Source organism: Diplodia seriata (assembly GCF_021436955.1).
Source record: "Diplodia seriata strain FDS-637 chromosome Unknown scaffold_11, whole genome shotgun sequence".
Taxonomy (NCBI): Eukaryota; Fungi; Ascomycota; class Dothideomycetes; order Botryosphaeriales; family Botryosphaeriaceae; genus Diplodia; species Diplodia seriata.
In genome coordinates, this window is record NW_027117318.1 from 650,126 (window position 1) to 665,774 (window position 15,649).

Genomic DNA, 15,649 nt, shown 5'->3' on the forward strand with positions numbered 1-15,649 from the left:
TGAAGCTTGCGCTAGATGGAAATCGACTTCTTCGCTGCGTTCTGCGTTGCCCTCCCTCCTTCGGCGATGTGCATGTCAATTCCTGGTGGAACTGTATTATCTCTCACGTAGCTGAAGGGCGGCACGAGATTGTCGACGTTATCTCAAGTCTTTGGTTCCGCTGCAGAGGGTGGCCGCTTCGAGGACAGATGTTGTCCGCGTGACTTCCCCTTTTGCTCTACCACCGGTGATGTCAACCGCACCACTGAGAACGTAACAATGCTGATGCTGCGGGCCATGCTGGTCACCGCTCAATCCGATTGCGGCCCAACATGTGCTGCGCATGGGGCACCAGCATCCAAGCTCTTGGTCACGAGCTGCCGAGAAGAAAGCCAGGGCTCTGTACTATTGCATCACGCGCATCTCCGGCCTCGGCAATGCCCAAGTGCGCGGACCATCTGTGTCGGTATATAACTGTGACGGCAGATTGAGACTCGTCTTTTACTACATCCCCGTTTGGCGCACTCGGTCATTCAACAACAGCTTTTAGCAGCAACTGTTGGCCTTTCCTGGCGCTCGGGTTGCTGCCATTGGAAACTCTTGCTTGATTGAAGAAGGAACTGGAAAGATGCGATAGCGATGATGATGATATGTTTGGCTATAGTCCGCATGTCTGACGGAATCCATCGTTTTCCCGAAGTACGGGAGGTCTGCAGGAGGACGAGATGCTGAAGAGAAGGCGAGGGACTTACAGAATGAGGACCATCATCATCTCGAAACTATGCCTCCTCAGTTGGACTCAGCGATGGCGGGGCGCTGTCTTCCCAGGCAGCCGCGAGAAGTAGGCTGGGAGAGAAAATCAAAGAAGCGGGCTCTAGTAAGTTGGTCCTGCTCATGTTGTGATAAGTATAGAGAGTGCAAGATAATCTACTTTGCAACCCAAAGAGCAAAAGACCGCCGCAGAAAAGAGGACGCTTACTTGACTCTCGCCGTCCGCAATGCATTTCTCCTCCAGACCGCGCTTGCCACTTTGTAAGCCCAGTGGCCAGTGTGGGCCCGTTTCAATCTCCATGCACCAGCTGGGTTTCTCTATAGGGAGTAGAAAGACACGCTTGAGAGAGAATGCGAGTCTCAATAATTACCCGAAGTCAAAAAGGGCGTTCAGCAATACGAGATTAAGCTGCTGAACCTGCCCAGCCGCATCATTAGGCGATGATGTGGATCTGTAAGTCGACTTCTCCCTGGCACACAAAGCGTTTCCATCAGAGGATATTGCTGGGCTGGAACATACTCTGGAAGAGCCCAAGTAGTCGGTGGTCTGGTTGAGATTTCTCCCATGCAAACCGTCCATGCGAGCAATCGTGTGAAAGATGCTCTAGCTTCGGTAAATCTAGAGAATGGCGAAAAGGGCTGCTCACAAGTCCGCGACCATCATGGAACGCGTTCTGGCCGCGATATCACGTGCCGTGTGCATGTGCGTGGCGCAAGATCGCCGGTCACTTACCGCCCTGCTAGACATCGTCTGATCGCGAGCTCTCTCGTTCCGAAACTTTAGACTCGGGGAATGGCAATGAGAGATGTGAATAACAGCGACCTTCAACGGCGCGCGCGAAGTCGATACCCTTTAACTCATCTCTCACTATAGCTTCACTGAAGGTACATACATAGCCACATTTCCCAGTTGACAATGCGAACATTCGAGTTGATTGCGTTTATGCATACATTCATCAAATGGAGCCTCATATACACCCATTCCCACCCATCCCTGGTATCTTTTCCGTTTCCAAACCATTATCCGCTTTCGTCAGGAAAGCAACAGAGCAAAAAAAAACTTGAAAGAGAACTCCGCCAAAATGCCCAGATATCCTGTCCCAAGCCTCGTAAATACCCAACAGTGTATACGCCATCTCAAAATGCTCAGCGCAGGGCCCATTCCCAGGCCCTCCAAAAGATATGAAAATAAAAACACAACCGACGAAGTATATCAACTCACATCAACATCATTATCGTCATCGTCACAACAGATTCCTCCCCGCTCCGTGTCCGTGGCCATGGCCATGCCTCCTCGCCCCGCCGTCCCTCGCGTCCTCCTCCTCCCCGTCCGTGCTGGGCGTCACGGCGCCGTTCCGCACGCTCAACACGCGCCGCGGCGCCTGCAGGAACCCCTGGCCCTCGTCGCCCTGGTCCGAGTCCTCCTCGTCCAGCGCGTTCATCTGGCGCATGATGGACGTCAGGCTCTGCTTGCGCTGGCGCTGTTGTTGTTGTTGTTGCGGGCGCTGCTGTTGCGGGCGGGGAGCGGGGCCCTCCTCTTCGGGGATGGTCGTGTACACGCCTCCGATGGCGGTGTGGATGCTGCCGCTGCTGCCGCGGCGCGGGGCGGGGGGGTTGACGACGATGGGAGGGGAGGCGGCGCTGTAGGCGCTGCTGGCGCCGGCGAGAGACGAGTAGTTGTCGATGGTGGCGCGGTGGGGCGGGTTGTACGACGTGTTCTGGTGGAAGAAGGGGCGGCCGCGGGCGTTGGCGGCGGCGGCGGCCATGGCGGCGGCGTTGCCGTGGGTGTACGAGTAGTTTGTGGGCGTGGCCTGCGGCCAGTTGGACGGCGGCGGGTAGTTGGGCCCCGGGCGGTGGAAGGTGGGGTATGCGGTGACGGTGGGCGCTTGGGAGGTGGCTGCGGCGGTGGCGCGAGCGTGCTGGGCTTGCTGCAGGCGGTTGGCCTCGATGTGCTGGGAGGTCAGGATGGGGCCGGAGCGCGGGTACGTCGGCGAGATGGGCGGGTAGATGGGGTTGTAGTTGCTGTTGGCATGGGTGGCAGCGGGGGGAGGGAAGCGGCCGGTGGGAGAGGTGGGAGAGGTTGCGGTGGGGGAGGTCTGGGGGAACTGCTGCCACCACTGCTGCTGCTTTCCGGACGAGACGCGCTGGAGCTTGGGGTTCGACAGCCTACGCTGTTGGCCTCTGGAAGCAAGGGCTGCGGCACCGGCTGCGGCGCCAGCTGCTGCTGCCGCGGATGCTGGTGTTGTGTCAGGGCTGCGGTGGATCAGCTCCTGACGCTCCTTGGCCTGCAGGAGAAAGGCGCGCGCCCGCTCTCGCCTCTGCCGCGCTTCCTCGACTTGCTGCTCGTGCTGCCGCGCGCCCAGCTCCCGCTCCGTTTCGTCCCCATTCCACAGCGCGCCCTCGTTTCGCTGGTGCGTCGCCTGTGCTGCGCCCTCAGTGTTGTTCACTTCTCTTTCCGCGCTCACGTCCCTCGACGACGCCCCCGAAGACCCTCCTGCTGCTACCGCCCCGGCCGCGGTCAGGAACGGCCGTGCCTCCTCTCCGCGCGCTCCGGTCTCGTCGTCCGCTCTCGATGGTGTTGGCGCCGGAGTGTTGTCGCCCGCACGTCTGTCCCTGCCGGCCGAAGCAGCCAGCAGGGCCGCATTCGACGAGCCAGAACTCGATCCATTCATGCCACCACCAGCAGCCGCCGCGCCCATGACGGGCGGCCTCCCCGCCGGTCCAAGGTACGACACGACGGAGCCGACGCTGCTGCTGCGACTGCCGGCCGAGCGGCCCTCGGGCGAAGTGGAGCGCTGGTATTGGTCGTCGTCGTACTCGCCGCTACTGGTGCCGCTACCGCCTCCGCCACGCATCGTTGCGCCTAGCGTACCACCGCCGTCTGCCGTCGCACCACCAACACCATCGCGGCTGCTGGCCCCTGGATTGCCCACGACGAACGGCCCGACGGGATTGTGCCCGCCACCAGGGGGCTGCACCGGCGTTAGTGCTCCGCGCGATCCGTTGCCGTCGGAGCCTGGGACGGGTGGGTCGTAAAGGTAGGCCAGTTCGGGGTAGACCTGTTGCGAGGAGCGTTGCGCGGCCTGCGTCTTGCGGCGGCGGAAGAGGAAGATTCCGGCTACGAGGAAGATTACAACGGCGACTGAGGTTGAGGCGATGGCGGCGATTTGATTGGTTGAGAGGCCACTGCCATTGTCGTCGTCGTCGGCGGGGGCGGCGGTTGGGGACGATGATGCGGAGGCCGAGGAAGTTGATGACGCGGCTGACGGAGTGGACGAGGATGTCGATGAAGTGCTAGAGGACGTGGTCGAGGATCTGGTTGAGGTGGAGAGAGTTGAAGATGTCCTCGACGAAGTGCGTGAAGAAGTTCGACTGCTGCTTGATACTGCGGATAGTAGCGGAGTCGGCACGTTGCTTGGCCATTGCGTGGCTGGTACCGCTATTGTGTTGGACGGCGTCATGCCATCAGGAAGCTTGCCGTCGACAATGGGCTGAAGCCCGTTATCCATGCAACCGTAGAGCCCAGGATTGTAGCAGGAACCTCCACAGGACTCGAGACGACCACCTCCCTGTACAGGGCAGAGCGTCGAATCATCGTAGCAGGTGTATTCCGACGGTCTGAATGCGCGATCGCCACACACAAAGATGCTGGCGCTGTCTGGAGAAAAAGTAGGAGAGCTTGTCGACGCGGGCGAGATGGTATTATCAGAAAGAGTCGGGACGGAAGGGAATAATGAAGCAGTAACGGACGGCGGCAAGGCAGAAGTAACAGAGGGCGAAGGCGCCGAGGTGGGATGGAACGAAAGAGCCATGCTTGGCGAGATTAAGAAAGCCGTTGCGGCAGCGAGCGTGATATTAGAAAGTCTGGATTGTGTGGAGAAAGTGGCTAAGGGCGTCGCTACCCCATGGCCCGGGGTGTTGGTGGACAGTGCTGATGCATGTGGAGAAGATAAGTTGAAGGTGCCCGGAGCCGTCAGGCGTGAAGAAGATTCGGCTCCATCCGTAGCCGTGGCCACAGCAGCGCTCTTTACCACGTTGGCCGAGGCGAAGGGCGAGGGTGTGGCGGTGCTGCCTATAGGCGGGGACCCTGGCGTGGACGGTGGCGACGGATCTGCACTGGAAGCGAGTGGGATAGCCGTTGAAACAGACCACAACGTGGAGGGGATGGAGAAGTTTACGGATGGAAACGCAAACGAGGGCCGGGAGCCGTTGGAGTAAGGGGCGACAAGAGACAGGCTCGGGGCTGAGATCCGGGCGGATGAATTGGGTGGGGGCTGTATCGGGAGCGAATATTGCAGTGTTTCCGCAGAGGACTGCGGGCTTGGTGCCGGGGCAGGAGTTATAGAGGGATCTGCAGGTGTTATGCTTAACGCAGGAGAGGCAGAAGCCGCAGCAGCGCCGTCCACTTGCGCGGCCGTTTCTGTTAATATCTCGCGGCTCCCATTCGTCGAGGATGACGGCGTGGCTGAGTAAGACTGGGGGGCTGGTGGCGAAGCGCTCGCCATTGGCCGCTGTGTCGCGGGAAGCGGCCATGGTTCGGTGTCGCCACGGCCAGAGCAGGCCGCCGTCACGTTCTGCGCTGCATGGCCCACTTCGATCAAGGAATTCGAGTGTGCATCGCTCGGCGAAAGCCACGAGACTCGTGTCGACGGGTGCGCGCTCGTATATGCCCCCACTTCACTCGTCAACGAGATCGCGGATCCTCGACTACCCGATGCACTCTCCTGATGTGAGGAAAAGGGTCCGGTCCCAATTGACGTGTTGGCGAAGGGCGCTCCTGGATATCATCAGCGATCTGCAGCGGCTTGCTTGACCAGCACATGGACTCACTCCGCCACGGTGAGGCTTCCGTAAGAGGTTTCAGAACAAACGAGACCGAGAGCACGCGCAAGCAGAACCTGGTCCACATTTCATCACTGTGTTGTCCTGACTGCACGGCTGGGAAAAGGCTTGAAACATAAGGGAAAGAGCAGCGCGGACTCGAGGCGAAACGAAAGAACGACGGGGCCTGCGGCTGAGATAGACTTCTGATCGAGGCATTGCGGCTTCGTGCAACATATACCAACAGCACAATGGACAAACTGCACCGTAGTCAATGCCACTGTTGGTTGTGTACCTTATTTGGGCGGGGCGGAGCTGACGTCGCTCCCTGGCCATGGCCCCCATCGTCACACCCGCTGCGGCACACCGGCCGCTTGCATCGCCTCGGTTAAGGCCGCGGCCAAGAATAGATTCGACAGGTTTGCCTAAAGCACACAAAGGCTGGCCCTCTGCTAAAAAAGCTCCAGGCCCCGCCAGACCAGTGCCCGCCATTTGTGCAGTTCGGTCGGAATCACTGGTTGCACGACATCTTCGCCCAGCCACGTGCAAGGGCCCATGCACCTGCTTCGCTCTTGTCTTCGATGCCTGGTGCCTGCCTGCTGCGGCGGCATCCATCAGCGCCGACGACATTCCTCCTTGAGCCGGGACGAAATTTGGTCATTGTTGAACGCGCGACCTTGATGTCTGGTCGTTCCGTGTTGCAGCGGTAGGAGCAGATACTGGGAGGCAGTTGAAATGTTAATGTTGGAATAAAGAGTGGAGGAATAATTAATCCAAACCGTACGGACAAGGCCTCAATCCCCCACGGCCTGGTTGATACGAGGGCAACCAACCTCAAGCCCCAACGCACGTACCCACTTTGTCAGATATTTAGAGCCTCAACTATCCTTATCTGGAAGTCATAATAATTGAATGGAAGCAGACTTGAAGCGCCCGGGGCCGATGCTCGTGCCTCATTGCAGTATCGAAATGCGAGTTTCAGCAGGATTATTTCCCAGACATGTCTTCTTTTCGCAGCCCAACCGACCATCTGTAGATGCTAGAACTCACTTGCCAATTTCCGAGCTGGCCTCGCTTCTAGCAACAGAATCCCTCAAGAACTCTTGCAGCCAGGTAGGCAGGCCGCGAACCAATGGAATGAGGAGGCTGGTGCTTTCCGGAATGAAGACCTGTCCGCTTTTCCCACTCAAGATCTGCTTGACCATGACCGCCGCAACGTCCTGCGGCTGGAGCAGGGGCACTGGCTTCTTCCGCTTCTTCAGATGCTCCTCAAAGTCTGCGATCAACTTTGTGCTGGTGAAGTGGGGATGCACGATGGCCGTCTTGATCTCTGGGCAACGGTACCGATGTTTCAGCTCCTGGTTGAGTGTTTCATGCAACGCCAACACCGCAGCCTTCGAGCAGGAATAGGCCGACATGGCAGCTCCCGACCAGAAAGAAGCAAGGCTGGCAACGGCCATGATGTAGCCCTTCTTCTGCTCGAGCATGTCGGGGAGGAACTCTTGAAGCGTGTTGAAATGGCTCAACACGTTGACGCTGTACACATCTCGAGGCCGACCGGGAGGAAGGTCCAGGATCGTGTACGGCCTTCCAATGCCGGCGTTGTTGATGAGGATGGAAGGCTTGCCAAGAGCCATGCGGATCTTTTCGGCAGCATCCCATACCAAGGGTTGACTACTGACATCGCATTCGTAGTAATGGATGTTGGGCACTGCAAGCAAATGAGTGACGCAGTCCAAAATAAGCCCAGGCTCGACTCACAGTCCCTGATACGCTCGGTTGGTGGCTGGACATCCAGAATCGCGACCTTCACGCCATGCGACGCGAGTCCCTCGGCCACGTGGGATCCAATGCCATCTGAACCGCCGGTAATGACTGCAATTTCCTCGGGCCAGTTCCACTTCTCCGCCTCTGTCTGGAATCGCATGAACGGATCTGACCTGGGGTCCCACAGCCATTTGTTCTGCGCCAAATCGGACAGCTTCTGATTCAACCGAGATATGCAGCTGAGAAGGGCGCCGAGCCCAAGAATCCACGACAGCGCCGAATGAACGAGCCGAGAGGCGGGCACGTGAGCAAAGGTGTCACTGAGGTAGCTGTTCGACAGACGGGTGAGTGCAAAGGCGATCAGGCAGAGCAGGGGGGAGCGCACGAGGCTCGCGAGCCCGGGCGCCATTTTCCTGATGGGTGCTGTGGTTTTGTGATGTGATGGGTGAGCGGGTGAGATGGCCGGGAGGTCAGCAGCTGCGCAGTCAGTGATGTGTTTCAATCCGCACGCCGGGGAGTGGGTCAGCTATGTCAGCCGTGCATGAGCGATGCGCGAAAGCGAGCCTCAGCGTACGACCACGCGTCAGCCAGTTGGTGGTTGATGGCCGCGGGGACGGCCGGAAACGTAGCCTGGGCTAGAGCATGGGCTAGAGCATGGGCCCGCCCGAGACCGCAGCGCCGCTGCCTGAGGCAACCAAACACCGCCCGCCCCAGCTGGACTTTTTGGCTGCCGTCGACGCCAATGCTGCCTACCCTCGCTGCCCACGCCCAAGCCCGCCTCCTCGACCTACGATCCCTGCTCGAGCCTCCGCTCCGCCAGCTGCATGCCGCCAGCTCGAGTCCAGCATGTCGCAACGACATTGATGCCGTTTCTCTACCCATCCGTCCCCGACGCCTTCTTGCACTCAGCGCGTCCAGTCCTCTTCCGCCTGAGTCGGGCACGCCGACCGCGCTGCTACAGCAGTCTCCACAATGAATCCAACATCGAGTCTCAGCCCGAAACCGAGGAGCGCTCGCTTGATCCTCCCCCCGATTCCTACGCGATCACTCCGTTTGCCGACAAAGCGACTTTGATGCTCCACGCCGGTCCCGGTGGCCACGGCTGTATTTCCTTCCTCAGAGAGAAGTACATCGAAGAAGGACCTCCGAACGGTGGCGACGGCGGAACGGGTGGCAACATATTCATTCAGGCCGTCCGCGGCGAGACATCTCTCCACAAGCTGGCGCGCCGTCGCGAGATACGCGCTGGCCGAGGCAGAAATGGCCAAGGCAAGCTGAGAGGCGGAGAGCGAGGCGGGGACGTCCTCTTGACCGTACCCGTTGGCACTGTGGTGCGAGAGATCTGGCGTTACGACCCCGTCGAAGAGGAGCAGGAGCGGATACGGCAGGAGCGAGCGTTGCGGCGGGCGCAGAAGGCTGCCGGGGAAGAGGTACCACAGCAGGTGCGCCCAGAGAAGTGGCTGCTGTACCCTGGCGCCTCTCCTTCGCTTCTCACGCGTACAGACATGCCCAAGCTGCCCGGCCCACAGCGCTCTGCCATCGCGCACTCCGCTCCCCAGGGCCCCATCAGGCTGGACTTGGACAAGCCGATGGAACGCCCGCTGCTGCTTGTTCCGGGTGCGGTTGGCGGTCTGGGAAACCCGCATTTCGTCAGCAAGACCATAATGCGGCCACACTTCGCTACACGGGGACTGGATCCCATGCAGCTAGCCGTGCAGCTCGAGCTCAAGCTGCTCGCAGACGTGGGCCTGGTTGGCCTGCCCAATGCCGGCAAGAGTACCCTCATCCGCGCACTTAGCAACAGCCGCGCCCGCATCGGCAATTGGGCTTTCACCACCCTTCAGCCCAACATTGGCACTGTCGTGTTGGACAACCACAAGGGCCGTCCGCGTCTCGGTCAGCGCCGGGGCGCCGCATCGCGCGATAATTTCACCATCGCCGATATTCCTGGCTTGATTGAAGACGCGCACTTGGATAAGGGCTTGGGCTTGGGCTTCCTGCGCCACGTCGAGCGTGCCGCCATCCTGGCATTCGTAGTCGACCTTGCCGCGGGAGACCCCGTCGCCACGCTGAAGAGCCTCTGGCGCGAGGTCGGCGAGTACGAGACGCTGCGCGGTCACGAGCTCAACGCCGAGACGCAGCGATCGATGGCTGAGAAGCCTACTCCAAGGCTTTCCAACTCGGGCATGTTCGAGCCGGCGGCGGCGTTAGACCTTGAACCTCTGGCGTTGCCGCCCATGTCTGCGAAGCCGTGGTTCGTGGTGGCGACCAAAGCGGATTTGGAAGGCACTCGAGAGAAATTCGCAGAGTTGCAACTGTATCTGGCTGGCGTGGGAGCGGGCACAGTGGAGCATCCCAGTGGAAAGAAGAACGCGTGGAAGAAAAGAGTCGAGGCGTTGCCTATAAGTGCGATCAATGGTGAGAGTGGTGGGACGGAGAGAGTCAAGGACTTGGTTGTGAGTGTGTTGGAGGAGGAAGAGCTGTAAGATCAAGAAGATGGATGAAAGCTTGGCATATATTCACTCAAGTGACGATAACCTCACCTAATCTATTGAAGGTACTCCTAGTGGGGTGGTCCTTGTTCATGCAGTGGGTAATTGATCGTTACAGCTCAAGTGGACTGAGAGATGGACTAAGCTGACGCATGATGCTTTGCTCCATAGCAAACCAAAGCTGCCCAAACCACCAGAGGCCACGGCGACATTTATGGGGGTTTTCATCTTGTTCCCGCGCAATTGCGTGGCTTGTGACAATCACCTTATGGGGTGCGTGCGTGCCCGCACGCCCTACCGCCACACTCTTTATGCACATAGTTTGAAGGTGAAAGCTCCCCACCGCTCTTGCCCAGAAGGGAGCGAGGGTTTGCACTCCGAGTGAGCCTAGAGAGCAGGAAAGCGCTACTAGTGCCTGGTAAGGCACCCAAAGTTTGACGCGAGTAGACGCGTCGGGGCTTCGACGCGCACCTTCCTCCGCGGGACAGACGATCACACCTGCCGGCAAACACTTTGCAGCGCCTTCCCGCAGCATTTGCTCCACTCCACTTCAACTATTTCCCAGGCTCCGACCCCAGTTCAACTCTTGCATGCGCGCACCGCCTCGTCCACCCTCTGAGCTTTTGGCTTGATCTCACCGTCCACTTCAGGGCTGACTCACCGAAAGGTATCGATCTCTCATAACCTGGTTCATACCTGCACCTTTGCTAACCTGTTTACTCTCAGTCATGGCTGAGAACACTCAGCTCGCCGCCGGGCGTCGCCGGTCTTCGCGTCTGCATGAGCGTGCAGCAACGCATCAGCCAAGATCCGAAGCAACTCTGCTTGGGCTGCCCACAGAGATCCGCCTCTATATCTACGCTTACGTCTTGCCCGACAAAAAGGGTCGTCAGGCAAACTGCGCCTGTCACAAGTCCGAGAAAGATGACTGCGAGCTGAGCGCGCATCAGACAGACAAGGAGCCCCGTGGGTACCTGGCTCTCTTGCTGTCCTGTCGCACCATCTTCGACGAAGCAGTGGAGATGCTCTACAAGCCAATTATCGCCCCGGGAGGCAAGGACGGAATAGTACCAAGTCTTCTCGTTACCGCGAACACTATTACCTTGCAGGAATATCCCAGAATGTTCTGTCGTAACCACCTTGCGTATCGAAATGGCACGGCTGGTGTCTTCCAAAGGATCAAAAATCTCGACATCCATATTGATTCAAAGTTCGAACACATGCCAATCTGCCCTTGCTGTGGAGATTGGCACAACATGGACCACGAGGAATTCCCCCACCCATTCGGATTTGACGACAAGAGCCAGGCCTTTGATAATGTTCGCTGGCTGGCAGAGCAACTCAGTCGGTCTGGTGGCTTCGACCACCTCGGTATCACGGTGGATTGGGATCTGGAAGAGGATTTCGAGGATGACCCGCCGGACATCGAGGATTCCCAGTCATTGCTGAAGCCATTCAAGGCTCTTCGGAACGTCAAGGAGTTGAAGCTTGGAGGTCTCGGTACATTCATAGAACTGATGATGGAGTGGGGAGACATACAGGATGAAATGATCGACTCATGGCAAGAGGTCATTGCATACAAGAAGGAGATGAGGGTCATTCTGGGAAGCAACGCTCCGGTGAACGAGAATCCCATACCGCTCTCGACGTGGTTGAACTTCAAGCAGATCGTGAGACGGCTCATGGGCTTTGCACCACAAGTATACGCGCAGAGGTTTCTCAGACAGGCCGCCCAAGCAGTTCATGCCCAAGACAAAAAGGCTTTTCAGAAAGCTTCGAACGACCTGTTCCATGAATGGAAGGAGGAGCAAAAACAGAGGAAGAAGATTGCCACTCAGTTCAGCGAACTTCGCCAGACAACTTTCCTCGACATTCCAGCAGGCCAACGCAAGGAGGATGACCCTAAAGGTTTAGACTACTACTTCTCGTGGAGTGATCCAAGCATCGATAAAGATGACAGGGCGGCGTACATAAGATTTCTTGAAAGCATCGACTGATGAGAAGGGCGAATTCACCGACGGCCCTGGCCAAGACAAGACCATTGAATTGCATCATAACAAACACACCTGGACAGGAATTGCTGGAAACGACGGAACGGCCATGTTGCGGTCGGGAGTTGCTCTTACTGAAAGGGTGCGATGAGGCAACGGAGCCAAGTGTACTGGGGACTTTTCGTGCGGCGACTACCGATGCAGCACTTGCTTTCAGATTGCTTTGAAGCTTTGCTACCAATGGTTAACTAGTATCCAAAGTATTAAAGCAAGGTTCATAGTCTTTGCTTGTATTGTGTATTCGTGGGAGGAATATTCAGAGGTAGTCACAGAGTCACGGCCTTCTCCGCGCCCACATGGGCATCTAAAGTATCATGGCACAATTATGGCATGCACAAAGTAATGGATGTTCTTAAATCCAAATAGAATTCAATAGAGATTGCATGGTTGAAAAGCTCTCTGTCCTACAATTAATCACTATCAGACTCATTGATGTTGTCATTGCTGCTGCTTACCATCTTCTGTGCTGCTTTCTTCGAGTCAGGGCACCAGCTTCTTGATCTTCTTATCGATGACAAGGTCATCGAAGTCGCTTCGCTCCTGGCATGTCTGTTGATCGATCTCGCGGATCAAGTCAACGTCGAAATAGTTTATGATTTGCAGTGAGTAGTTCCGAGACATCTCGACCCGGACCTTTGCCAAGAAGACGTTTTGAAGGCTTACGGGTACGACCGGTACCTCCCTGGTGAAGAGCCTCTCTCTGAAAGAGCCCAGTGCCCTCGGGCCTCCGATCCTGCCGCTGGCCTTCTTCTGTAGCGAACACACCAACCAGATGAAAGACGCATACGCAAGCCCTTTGCAGGATGATGCTATACCTCATCCTCCAACTCTTGGAGCAGTAGGGGCAACACGGACAGAAGACGGCCCAGTCTCATCTGCAACATGTATGCGCAGACCTTGATATCGACAACATCCACAGTCTCTGCAGAGTATTCGAGGAGCTCCCGTTGCGGCTTCCAGAGGACGGAACCGTCTTCGTCATTGTTGACGGCATCAGCAATTCTGAAGACAGCAACCGGAGGGCGCACATGATGGAGGCTATCGCATGCGTCGTAAATGTGGTGGAGAACGGTCGAATGCGGTGAAGACCCCGCCAGTTGCTATAAGTCATCCAAACCCGCTTTCCTTTCGTCACCGCTAGCTCGGTTGGTAGAGCGGCTTCTGGCGTATTAAGTAAGGCCTGGACATAGTCTGTAATGGGTTAATATGGAAAGACATGAAGGAGTATCCAATAACATCCACCCGGTCCTCCTCGCTCGAACCAGGCAGTGACAGTCCTTTCCTTTTTGCTGTCCAATTTTGGCTGTCTTTTTGCATGTTGCGTGACATCCAGTGCATTCGCTGGGCAGCCACGACACATTCACCCACCCACTTTCTTCAGCTTCCAGAGGAAGGAAGGTTTGCAAAGCTGTTGCCGCCCCCTTCGCCTTCACTTCAGCACTGCAATGACCAACGATTTCGCAAACCCCACCCACCCACCCCACCAGCCCGGCCTCCGCTTCTCCCGCGTTCTCCGCCACCTCCGCCATCTCCGTCATGTCCGCAACGGCCGCCGCAACCATATCGCCACTGACGGGACAAACAACCCCGAGAGTCGGAGAGCCAGTGGGCAGTCTGAGGCGAGACGGAGATTGGAAAACACCCCACCCGCAGCGCGTAGTGATTCCGAAGCCGGCGCATTGATTCATTCCATCTTTGCCGCCGCCACCGTCCCGCTCCCAACAAGGGCACCCGCCGCAGCTCACTTGCGGTATCGGGATTGTGTGAGAGTGAAAAGTAACTGGGGGTGGGGGGTTCGCTTGACGCGGGGTGATCATGGTGGCGCCAGCCAGGATGGCCTGTCTGTCACACCAAAGTTGAGCGCGAATGGATGGAAATGTGCACTTGAGACGGGGGTTAGTTAGATCTTTAGAACCATGCTCTTCATATTACTGCAAGAGTACTCTCTCCAGCCCCACACGATTCGGACTGGTTTTCCTCGCTCGTATCAATTACTTTCTACCCCCTACTCACGCCTTTTTCTATGCCACCGCGACGTACTCCCGGCCCAAGCCCATGTAGTTCCAACAGACTGCAAACGATGATCAGCACACTACGTACGACTCGGCAGAAGGTATATCGATAGGGAGAGATGTTCCACTACTCACTCTGGTGCCCCAGATCCTGGCCAAAGTAGCTCTTCAGCAGGTGCTCGCCGTCGCTGGTGCCCTCGTCGGGGTCGTAGACGACGGCCTTCGTGGCGACGGCGAGGCCGATCATGGGCGGGATGGCGCTGAGCTCCTTCCACGCGGGGTCGACGCCGGCGATGTCCCGGAGCATGTGGGCGTGGATGTTCTGCGCCGCGTACTGGCCCATGTGCATGGCGGCGCCGCAGCGCTTGATGCCCGACCACCGCACGATGTCGCCGGCCGCGTAGTGGTACTCGGCGTTGGGCGCGTCGGCGGGGAAGCGAAGACTGGGGAGGACGGGTTGGTTAGCGAAAAAAGTGATTTTGTCGAAAAGAAAAAAGGGGTAGGTGCGTGCGTACGAGGCCTGGACCTTGACGTAGCCCTCGTCGTCCAGGATGTCCTTGGGCAAAAAGGACGAGGTCGGGATGCTCTTGGAGATGGCGTTGACGACCTGGCCGGCGATCAGGGTCGAGCCGTCGGACAGCGACAGCTTGACGTGCGAGGCGCCGTCGACGGGGACGGTGTCGAGCACCCTGCGGCCCAGGATGGTCTCGACGCCGGCCTCGCGCAGCACGGCGAGGGCGCGGTCCTTGAAGTCGTCGGGCAGAGGCTCCGACGAGAGGAGCTTGTCGCGGGAGTGGATCAGCGTGACCTTTTGCGTCGGGTGCACCAGCTTCAGCTCCGCCGCCATTTCGATCCCCACGGCGCCTGACTCGGTGTTAGAATTCGCGTCAGGATCCAAGGGGGATTGCCGCACGTACCTCCGCCGATGACGACGATGCCCTCGCGGGCGTCCTTTAGGCGCTGGATGTGGGCGCCCACCTCGGCCAGATACGAGGCCTTGTCCAACGACTGCGGCACCACGGGCCAGGCGCGCCTGAGACCGGATCCGACGATGAGGAAATCGTACGGCTCCTCGATCTGCTCGCCCGACGCGGCCTTGGCGACGACGGCAGACTTCTTGGCGCAGTCGACGGACACGACGCGGCCGTGCAGGTGGCGCACGCCGGGTGCCCTGAGCGCGGCCACATCCTCGAACTTTGCCCACGCCTTGGGGGCGAAGTCGGTCGAGGCGTGGGCGAGGGGGGTGGAGATTAGGTGGACTGGTCTGGCGTGTCAATTGACAGCTGGGGCGGGAGCGTGAAAGGAAGGGAGGCATACGGAAACCATCGCGCTCGTCTACCACGGTGATGTCGACGGGGATCTTCTGGGTTGGGGCCGGGGTGTCGGGCAGGAAACGGGGGGGTTTGGCATGGCACAGGTCGAACAGGTTGAGCGAGGCCGAGAGGCCAGCGTAGGAGCCGCCGACGACCAGAACCTTGTAAGGGTTGCGAGTGCCGTTTGTGATTGTGCTGGCAGTCATTTTGTCAGTGGATTGCAAGAGCAGGATTCATGAAATCGCACGTACCGGCGGCCGGTAGATATGGACCACGAAGCGGCGGACGGCTTGCGCAACAGGGCGGCGGAGTGGAGGGAACGAGAGTGTACCGATATCGGGTTGGGGCGGGAGAGTTGCACGGGGGCCGCAGAGCGCCACGGCGTGGTTGGGTGCTCGGCTGGAGTGCCAATAAAGTTATCAGATGGCGCTATGGCGGGTAAT

At 58.3% G+C, this 15,649-nt stretch overlaps 6 protein-coding genes across 6 annotated transcripts; 2 read left to right on the forward strand and 4 right to left on the reverse strand.

Annotated features, from left to right (window-relative positions):
• Positions 1-1,994: 1,994 nt before the first annotated feature.
• Positions 1,995-3,943, reverse strand: SLS55_009919 (uncharacterized protein; the record flags this gene model as incomplete). The annotated part of the gene is made up of 2 exons (XM_066781313.1): positions 1,995-3,809; positions 3,938-3,943. The coding sequence occupies 2 exons, from the start codon at positions 3,941-3,943 to the stop codon at positions 1,995-1,997; spliced, it is 1,821 nt and encodes a 606-aa protein (XP_066628315.1).
• Positions 3,944-6,617: 2,674 nt separating this feature from the next.
• On the reverse strand, positions 6,618-7,747 carry SLS55_009920 (uncharacterized protein; the record flags this gene model as incomplete). Its single annotated transcript, XM_066781314.1, has 2 exons — positions 6,618-7,282; positions 7,333-7,747. The coding sequence occupies 2 exons, from the start codon at positions 7,745-7,747 to the stop codon at positions 6,618-6,620; spliced, it is 1,080 nt and encodes a 359-aa protein (XP_066628316.1).
• Positions 7,748-8,201: 454 nt separating this feature from the next.
• Positions 8,202-9,824, forward strand: MTG2 (GTPase of the mitochondrial inner membrane that associates with the large ribosomal subunit; the record flags this gene model as incomplete). Its single annotated transcript, XM_066781315.1, has 2 exons — positions 8,202-8,206; positions 8,300-9,824. 2 exons carry the CDS (start codon positions 8,202-8,204, stop codon positions 9,822-9,824), a joined length of 1,530 nt encoding a protein of 509 aa, XP_066628317.1.
• Positions 9,825-10,098: 274 nt separating this feature from the next.
• SLS55_009922 (uncharacterized protein) lies at positions 10,099-11,827 on the forward strand (the record flags this gene model as incomplete). The annotated part of the gene is made up of 2 exons (XM_066781316.1): positions 10,099-10,103; positions 10,639-11,827. The coding sequence occupies 2 exons, from the start codon at positions 10,099-10,101 to the stop codon at positions 11,825-11,827; spliced, it is 1,194 nt and encodes a 397-aa protein (XP_066628318.1).
• Positions 11,828-12,361: 534 nt separating this feature from the next.
• SLS55_009923 (uncharacterized protein) lies at positions 12,362-13,443 on the reverse strand (the record flags this gene model as incomplete). Its single annotated transcript, XM_066781317.1, has 3 exons — positions 12,362-12,514; positions 12,778-12,919; positions 13,361-13,443. 3 exons carry the CDS (start codon positions 13,441-13,443, stop codon positions 12,362-12,364), a joined length of 378 nt encoding a protein of 125 aa, XP_066628319.1.
• A 577-nt stretch (positions 13,444-14,020) lies between these two features.
• SLS55_009924 (uncharacterized protein) lies at positions 14,021-15,412 on the reverse strand (the record flags this gene model as incomplete). Its single annotated transcript, XM_066781318.1, has 3 exons — positions 14,021-14,757; positions 14,811-15,152; positions 15,211-15,412. The coding sequence occupies 3 exons, from the start codon at positions 15,410-15,412 to the stop codon at positions 14,021-14,023; spliced, it is 1,281 nt and encodes a 426-aa protein (XP_066628320.1).
• Positions 15,413-15,649: the final 237 nt, after the last annotated feature.